Source organism: Humulus lupulus, chromosome 2 (genome assembly GCF_963169125.1).
Source record: "Humulus lupulus chromosome 2, drHumLupu1.1, whole genome shotgun sequence".
NCBI classification, from domain to species: Eukaryota; Viridiplantae; Streptophyta; class Magnoliopsida; order Rosales; family Cannabaceae; genus Humulus; species Humulus lupulus.
The window spans coordinates 49,287,359-49,297,324 of NC_084794.1; the positions used below are offsets into that span (position 1 = coordinate 49,287,359).

The 9,966-nt window shown below is 29.4% G+C and overlaps 1 protein-coding gene across 1 annotated transcript; it reads left to right on the forward strand.

The window, feature by feature from the left end:
• Positions 1 to 6,333: 6,333 nt before the first annotated feature.
• Positions 6,334 to 7,863, forward strand: LOC133814223 (protein FAR1-RELATED SEQUENCE 5-like). Its single transcript, XM_062247215.1, has 3 exons — positions 6,334 to 7,283; positions 7,363 to 7,671; positions 7,755 to 7,863. The coding sequence occupies exons 1-3, from the start codon at positions 6,334 to 6,336 to the stop codon at positions 7,861 to 7,863; spliced, it is 1,368 nt and encodes a 455-aa protein (XP_062103199.1).
• Positions 7,864 to 9,966: the final 2,103 nt, after the last annotated feature.

Consider the following 9,966-nt stretch of genomic DNA (forward strand, 5'->3'; position numbering starts at 1 on the left):
CAATGCTATCTACTAACAATTTTTCAGGATCGGATCTCCTTCAAAATTCACTACTATATCTTAGAGCAATGTTATGTTGTAGTATTTTTTCGGGAACGGATCTCCCTTCTAAATTCACTACTCAATCTTACACAGAATGAAAACTATATGAGACTCTAGCGGTAGTATTGGTTTACTAGTGTACGTTGGAACGGTTCATTATTTCATAATTAGGTCAGCTTAGTGTATTGTTATCTAGTAATAATTTTTCTGGATCAGATGCCCTTCGAAATTCACTACTATATCTTCGTGCAATGGTATCTAGTAATATTTTTCCGGGATCGAATCCCCTTCTGAATTCACTACTCTATCTTACTCAGAATGACAACTATATGAGACCCTAGCGGTAGTATTGGTTTGCTAGTGTACGTTGGAACGATTCATTATGTCATAATTTTGTCTGCTTAGTGCAATGTAACTAGTAATAATTTTTCAGGATCGGATGCCCTTCAATATTCACTACTACATCTTAGTGCAATGTTATCTAGTAATATTTTTCTGAGATCAGATCCCCTTCTAAATTCACTACGCTATCTTACTCAGCAAACAACTATATGAGAACCTAGCGGTAGTATTCGTTTACTAGTGTATGTTGAAATTTTTCATTATGTCATTATTAGGTCTGCTTAGTTAAATGTTATCTAGTAATAATTTTTCAGGATAAGATGCCCTTCTATATTCACTACTACATCTTAGGGAAATGTTTTCTAGTAATATTTTTCCGGGATCGGATCCCCTTCTAAATTCCGTACTCTATCGTACTCAGCGTGACAACTATATGAGACCCTAGCGGTTGTATTGGTTTACTAGTGTACGTTGGAACGGTTCATTATGTCATAATTAGGTCTACTTAGTGCAATGTTATCTAGTAATAATTTTCCTGGAACGGGTCCCCTTCTAAATTCACTACTATATATTAGCACAATGCTATCTAGTAGTATTTTTTTGTGATCGTATCCCCTTCTAAATTCACTACTCTATCTTACTCAGAATGACTACTATATGAGACCTTAGCGGTAGTATAGGTTTACTTGTACACGTTGGAACCGTTCATTATTTCTTAATTAGGTCTGCTTAGTACAATGTTATCTAGTAATAATTTTTTAGGACCGAATTCCTTTCTAAATTCACTACTATATCTTAGTGCAATGTTATCTAGTAATATTTTTTTAGGATCGGATCCCTTTCTAAATTCACTACTCTATCTTACTCAGCATGGAAACTATTTGAGAATCTAGCGGTAGTATTGGTTTACTAGGGTACGTTGGAACGGTTCATTATGTAATAATTAGGTCTGTTTATTCCAAGCTTATCTATCAATAATTGTTCAGGATCAGATCCCCTTCTAAATTCACTACTATATCTTAGTCCAATGTTATCTAGTAGTATTTTTTCGAGATCGGATCCCCTTCTAAATCCACAACTCTATCTTACTCAATATAATAACTATATGAGACCCTAGCGGTAGTATTGGTTTACTAGTGTACGTTTTAACGATTCATTATGTCATAATTAGTCCTGCTTAGTGCAATGTTCTCTAGTAAAAAAAAATTGGGATCGGATGCTTTTCTATATTCACTATTGTATCTTAGTGCAATGTTATCTAGTAATATTTTTTTGGGATCGCATCCTCTTCTAAATTCACTACTCTATCTTACTCCGTGTGACAACTTTATCAGACCCTAGCGGTATTATTGTTTTAATTGTGTACGTTGGAACGGTTCATTACGTCATAATTAGGTCTGCTTAGTGAAATGTTATCTAGTAATAATTTTTCGAGATCGGATCCCCTTCTAAATTCGCTACTATATCTTAGTGCAATGTTATCTATTAGTTTTTTTTCGGGATCGAATCCCCTTCTAAATTCACTACTCTATCTTACTCAGCATGAAAACTATCTGAGAATCTAGCGGTAGTATTGGTTTACTAGGTTACGTTGGAACGGTTCATTTTGTAATAATTAGGTCTGCTTAGTGCAATGTTATCTAGTAATAATTTGTCATGATTGGATCTCCTTTTTTATTCACTACTATATCTTAGTGCAATGTTGTCTAGTAGTATTTTTTCAGTATCGGATCCCCTTCTAAATTCCCTACTCTATCTTTCTCAGAATGACAACTATATGATACCCTAGCAGTAGTATTAGTTTACTAGTGTACGTTGGAACCGTTCATTATGTCATAATTAGGTCTTCTTAGTGCAATGTTATCTAGTAATAATTTTTCAGGATCGGATGCCTTTCTAAATTCACTACTCTATCTTACTCAGCATGACATCTATATGAGACCCTAGCGGTATTATTGGTTTACTTGTGTACGTTGGAACGATTCATTATGTCATAATTATGTGTGCTTAGTGCAATGTTATCTAGTAATAATTTTTCAGGATCGGATCCCCTTCTAAATTCACTACTATATCTTAGTGCAATGTTATGTTGTAGTATTTTTTTTGGAATCGGATCCCCTTCTAAATTCACTACTCAATCTTACTCAAAATGAAAACTATATGAGACTCTAGCGGTAGTATTGGTTTACTAGTGTACGTTGGAACGGTTCATTATTTCATAATTAGGTCTGCTTAGTGCAATGTTAGCTAGTAATAATTTTTCGGGATCGGATGCCCTTTTAAATTCTATACTATTTCTTAGTGTAATGTTATCCCGTAATATTTTTTACGGGATCGGATCCCTTTCTAAATTCACTACTCTGTCTTACTCAGCATGACAACTATGTGAGACCCTAGCGGTAGTATTGGTTTACTAGTGTACGTTGGAACAGTTCATTATGTCATAATTAGGTCTGCTTAGTGCAATGTTGTCTAGTAATAATTTTTCGGGATCGGATGCCCTTCTATGTTCTCAATTGTATCAACTTAAAATGTGTTGTACAACTTTCCGAGACTCCATGATATTATATGAATATCAAAATTTCGATCCAAGATTCCCTAAAAAATGAAACTAACCATAGATTAATTACCCTCAACGAAAACCATATTTTTTGTGCACGTACACATACTCTTGGCCTTTTTATTTTAAAAAACAGAAAAAAAGAATAACAATAATAATTTAGGCAATTTAATACAATTTCCATAATTTTTTTAATTAAATGAATTTAAAAAAAATTAAAATTAAGTACAAATTTGATAAGATAAATCTTTCTAATTTTATGATTGGAAGATATTAAAATATTTAATTAATTTTTCTTAAATACCAAATAAATTTTGAGAATTTAATGAAACAACCAAAATATAATATTAATTTAAATTTATTAATAAAATAAATAAATTAAAAAAATTTCATTTCCTTTCTTAAATCTAAAAAAAAACACCACATTAATGGAAATTAAGATTGGTAGGTTATCTATCTCACCAAGTGATCACTATTTATCTTCCCTATGTTTTTATCATGTAACATATTTCAACCAATGTTATTAATTGTACCTATAATATTTTTTTTAAAGCACAACAACTTCATTGATGTCTTTTATTCTCTCTATTTAATTTGAACACACAAGTTGATTCTATATATTTTATAGATTTCCTCCTCTTTTATTCTCTACATATCTCATCTTTTGCTTATAGTTATAACGGAAAAGTAACCATTCTAGTCCCGGATTATGGCTCCTCCAGAAATTATAGGTGATCCATACTACCAAATAGTAACAGGTGATATTGATAACACCATCAGACTAGGTGAAGGTTCTAATTCTTTCTTTATTATTCACCTCTTTGCAAAATTTTCACGACATCCACTAACTAGTAGCGAGCCAAATTTTACAAATTGGATGGTCGATAACGGCATGGAAGACTCTGTTTGTTGTGATACTATTGTATTTTTTTGAAGACAAATGTTGATGGCCAATGAAAATAATCATGCCAAAGTTATCATTGACGAGATGCTAGGTGAGGCTTATCTCCATCCTTCTATATTTTTTCTTTCCGATAAAATTATTGATTACGCTAGAAAGATGTGGAATGAAGAGGGTTTTAATTTCTATGTAAAAGTGGATGTTCATGTTTTTGTTTATGATCTTTCTCCATAACACGATTCTGGCATTGATGGTGACATTGATAGTGAAGATTATATGGATAATATGACTATTAATTTTGTGGCGGCAAGTGAGCAATCCATTGAAAGATTGGAGAAAGTTTTGATTAAAGATGATCAAATTGTATGTTCTATTTGCTTTGAGAATGTTCATGTTGGTTTGGAAGCTACAAAGTTACCTTGCACACACACATATCATGAAAAATGTATTGTTCAGTGGCTACATACTAGTAAATTTTGTCCAACGTGTCGATTTGAGATAGTTTAAAAAAATCATCTTTATATTTGTTACACAAATTTTAGCATGTATTAAATCCTATTATATACTAATAATCCGAATTGTATTTACAATTTTTACATATAATTTCAAAAATGTGGGAACATTTGAATTTCAATATTCATAGAACAAAACATTGCATGTTTAATTAGAAAGACTTATTCATTTGAAAGATACATCTTCATCTTCCCAATAAAATAATAAAAATAAATATAATAGTTATATATTTATAAATGAATTAATCCACATTTATTCTATCAACACAACTTTATATACAATTATTAAATGGCATGTAAGGCAAAGGTTCATAGAACATATACATATTTTCGAAATACCCTATTTTAATGCAAAAAAAAAAATCCAATAATATTTTGAAATTTATAATTTTTTACATCAAAGATAATTATTATGGATGTAAATTGTTCAACTTCCCATATTAATTTATGATATTCTCTACTTTTTTATTAATTTTTAATTGTTATTATCTAAATCCTATTAATTTTTATCATGTTTAAATATAATATAATACTTTCAAATTTTCAATCACCCCACTAATTATATTAAATGCACATTTTCATATTCAAACACTCTAACCAACTATCTATAACCTAGCATTAAATAAAAAAAATTAATATTGCACAATTGTGGTTCTCTAAACCCTAATTTCAAAATTTGTAATGAAAATTTTGAAAATTATAACAATTATATTATTACACATTAATTAGGGTTTACACTAATTACTATTTTGAATATATGTTAAATATTAAATGCACATCTTCATATTCAAAGACTCTAACCAACTATCTATATCCTAGCATTAAATAAAAAAAACATTAATATTGCACAATTGTGGTTCTCTAAACCCTAATTTCAAAATTTGTAATGAAAATTTTGAAAATTATAACAATTATATTATTATACATTAATTAGGGTTTACACTAATTACTATTTTGAACAATTAATTATTGAATATATGTTAAGTATTAAATGCACATCTTCATATTCAAAGACTCTAACCTACTATCTATATCCTAGCATTAAATAAAAAAAATTAATATTGCACAATTGTCGTTATCTAAACCCTAATTTCAAAAATTATAATGAAAATTTCGAAATATTATTGGAATTATACATATTTTCTAAATTTCAAAATTATATTAAATGCTATTATAATTTCAAAATTTGTAAGTATCAACTTTTCAACCACCCCACTAATTATATTAATTAATGCTATTATAATTTTGAAATTTATAAGCATCAACTTTTCAACAACCCCACTAATTATATTAAATGTTATTATAATTTCTAAAAATTTAAGTGTAGTTCTATTGGTTAAACATTCAAGTGATTCTTAATTACAAAGCAAAGGTTCATAGAACCTACACATATTTCGAAATTACCTATTATTATGCCAAAAATTATATATAATTATTAAAATTACAACTTTTCAACTTCCCATCAAAATACAATGGTTTCAAAAATGATTTAGTATTTTTTTAAAAAAAATTATAACAATTATATTATTATATATTAATTAGGGCTTACACTAATTACTATTTTGGAGAATTAATTATTGAAAATATGTTAAATATTAAATGCACATCTTCATATTCAAAGACTCTAACTAACTATCTATATCCTAACATTAAATAAAAAAAATTAATATTGCACAACTGCAGTTATCTAAACCCTAATTTCGCAAATTATAATGAAAACTTCGAAATATTATTGAATTTATACATATTTTCAAAATTGAAAAATTATATTAAATGCTATTATAATTTCAACCACCCCATTAATTATATTAATTAATGCTATTATAGTTTTGAAATTTATAAGCATCAACTTTTCAATCACCCCACTAATTATATTAATTGATGCAATTTTAATAATATAATTAGTTTAAATATAAAAAATATTGAATAGTGCTACACACCATTCGAAAAAAAATCAGAAGGAATAGGCTGGAGAAATGACTAGTTACGAAAATGGTTTGGAAGCTGAACAAGAGGATACAAAATCCTTATCTTCTGAACATGAAGTAGACCCTATTGGGGGAACACGTTTGGAAGAGACAAAAGATGAAGATGTAACAGAAGACAATGTTGAATGTGGCATTAACGAAGAATGGACCGAACCTGATATTGCGCAATGGAGGAGCTTGCTTCAATTTTTGGATATTGACAAAGAACCAGAACATATACAGTTTTCGGACTTCGAATGGAAGGAGTTTGTAAGTATTGAACAAGCAGAATCTTTTCATTTTTTGTATGTGAAAATGATGGGGTTTAGTGTTAGAAAAAAACTGAAGAGGGAGGACAAAAAATGTATTTTACACATTAGAAGTTGGGTGTGTTCAAACGAAGGTTTTAGAGAACAAAAATATTGTAATCTTGATAATAGGTGTAAAGAAGCTCGTGCTCTAACAAGAAGAGGTTGTAATGCAGAGTTTAGAATAAATTTAAATAGGGAAACTAACTGCTGGATTACTAAGTGTTTTAATAACCACCACAACCATAAGTTTGCCTTCTTTCGTGAAAAACCATTTCTTAGATCTCATAGAATATTTAGGGACGAGATGAGGGAACAAGTTATGTCAATGAAGAGAGCCGGAATTAAGACATCCCAAATTTGGAATTACATGGTAGAAGTTCATGATGGTTGGGAAAATGTGGGATGTATCAAAGATGACTTGTGCAAGAGAATCTGTAAAAAATATTCAACTTGGGATGATTGTGATACGTCCACAACAATGGGGTATCTCGAAGCAAAAAAAGGGTCGGACAACATGTTTTTCTACAAGTATGATGTAGATAAAGAAAATAGATTGACAAATTTATTCTGCTCTGACGGGACTTCCCAGGTTGATTACAAATTATTTGGTGATTGTTTGGCTTTTGATTCTACTTCCAAAACCAATAGGTATATTTAAATTTTTTTTTTACCTTATATCGATTTCTTAGTAAAATTTCAAATATCATATTAATCTTTTGTTCAACAGGTATGGAAAGCCATTAGTAATACTACTTGGGTCTAATAATCATGACAAAGCGTGTGTGTTTGGAGCTGCACTTCTTGATAATGAGACTTCGACCACATATGATTGGGTATTGGAAACATTTTTAGAGTGCATGGGTGGTAAGATGCAGTCAGCAGTTTTGACGGATGGTTGCAAAGCAATGAACAAAACATTGGATAATATTATGCCTGGTGTTCCACATCGTATTTGTTCGTGGCACATACTAAAAAATGCAATGCACCATGTACACAATATAGCATTCCATCAAGAATTTAAAAAAATTATTTTCAGGTAATACATTAAATGGTGTTTTATCTTATTCTCTCAATTATAATATGAAAACATTTATATTTTTCTTTTTTACAAAAATATAGGTATTACAAGGAGGAAGAATGGGAGGATAATTGGAAAGTGACTGTGAATAAATATAGATTGACAGGAAATGCATGGGTGGAAGCACAATATGGCACAAGAAAGCAGTAGGCAGATACTTTTCTTCGTGGTATTTATTTTGGTGGAGCTACTGCTACCGGTAGATGCGAATCTATGAATGCATTCTTGAAAAGAGATTTGCAAAATTAAATACCATCGTGGATGTTTATACGACACTTTGACCATGCTTTATCTATTTTACGTTACAACAATATGAAAGAACACTACAAAACTAATTTGACTGAACCAGTTTTGAACCAGACAACTATGCCGTGTGTGGAGGATGAAATTTCTTCAATTTTCACAAGGGAAATTTTTACAAGGATAAGAAAGGAGATACGGCGTGGCGATAATTATATTGTCCTAAAGGATGATAAGATACCAGGTTATACTCTTTGTTTGGTGAAAAAATATATTGGTTTTGGATTAAAGCGCAAAGTGTTAATCTGCAACGATGGGGATGATGTGCGATGTGATTGCAATTCTCTTGAGACAAAAGGAATTCCATGTAGTCATAATTTTATTTCATTGAAGAATTTGGAGAGAAGAAGTTTGCCAATTTGTTTGGTAAATAGACGTTGGCTAAAAGATGCTAAAGAAGTTCAACTGTTAACTCAAGGTAATGAAAGAAAGTGTCCTCATCCTGAAGTTAATGAAAATTCTAGGTACAGTGGTGTAACCACACAAACTACTATCACGTCGTACCTTGCTACAAGATCGCGAGAAGCATTTCAAAAGGCTATAAAAGTAATATCAGAGTTGACTGCAGAATTGGAAAAAAATGCCACCAGATGAAGAGTTAAAACATCCTCAAATTGATGAAGGAGTATTTCCTGATAATATTTTGGACTCTCAGATTAAAAAAAAAAAAGGCAGACCAACTACAGCCAGTTTGTCGAAATCATTCTCTGGAGGAGCAAAGAAGAGAAAAACCAAAAAAATCGCTATTACATTGCAAGTATTGTGGTGAGGTTGGACATGATTCTACGAATTGTCCTATACAACCAAAGTCAACTACAAAGAAAAATGGTCATTCGAAAAAGAAAAAGAAAAAAATCAATCCATGAATAGTGATGTCTTTTGTATAATTGTTTACAAACACTTTCTGTATTGTAGTCATTAATTTCAGCTACAAAAATATAGGGTGTTTTTTTCTTTCAAATATTATAAATATGGTATTGAGAATTGGAAAATTTAATTAATTTGCATAATTAGGGCCTACACTAATCATTACTTTGAACAATTAAATATTGAATATATGTTAAATGTTAAATGCACCTCTTCATATTCAAAGACAATAACTAACTATCTAAACCCTAATTTCCAAAATTATAATTAGATGTGTAAAAATTATTAATATACAAAACCTAATTTCGGCTATGCCAATTGTGGTTTACAATTAATATTGAAATTTTTTAGCAATAAAAATACAAAATAATTGCACATCTTAAATATGGTATTGAGAAGTTGGAATTGTTAATGCACCTCTTCAAATTGAAAGATTCAAAGACTATCTATATCCTAGCATTTAGTAAATAATTAATTATTATATAAAAATATATTTTTTATCATTAATTTTGGCTACAACAATATACGGCTAATTATTGTGCGTTTTTTCAAATATTATAAATATGGTATTGAGAATTGGAAAATTTAATTCATTTGCATAATTAGGGCCTACACTAATAATTAGTTTGAAGAATTAAATATTGAATATATGTTAAATATTAAATGCACCTCTTCATATTCAAAGACAATAACTAACTATCTAAACCTTAATTTCAAAAATTATAATTAGATGTGTAAAATTTATTAATATACAAACCCTAATTTCGGCTATGCCAATTGTGGTTTACAATTAATATTGAAATTTTTTAGCATTAAAAATACAAAATAATTGCACATCTTAAATATGGTATTGAGAAGTGTGAATAGTTAATGCACCTCTTCAAATTGAAAGATTCAAAGACTATCTATATCCTAACATTTAGTAAATAATTAATTATTATATAAAAATTTATTTTTTATCATTAATTTCGGCTATAACAATATAGGGCTAATTATTGTATTTTTTTTCAAATATTATAAATATGATATTGAGAATTGGAAAATTTAATTAATTTGCATAATAAGGGCCTACACTAATAATTAGTT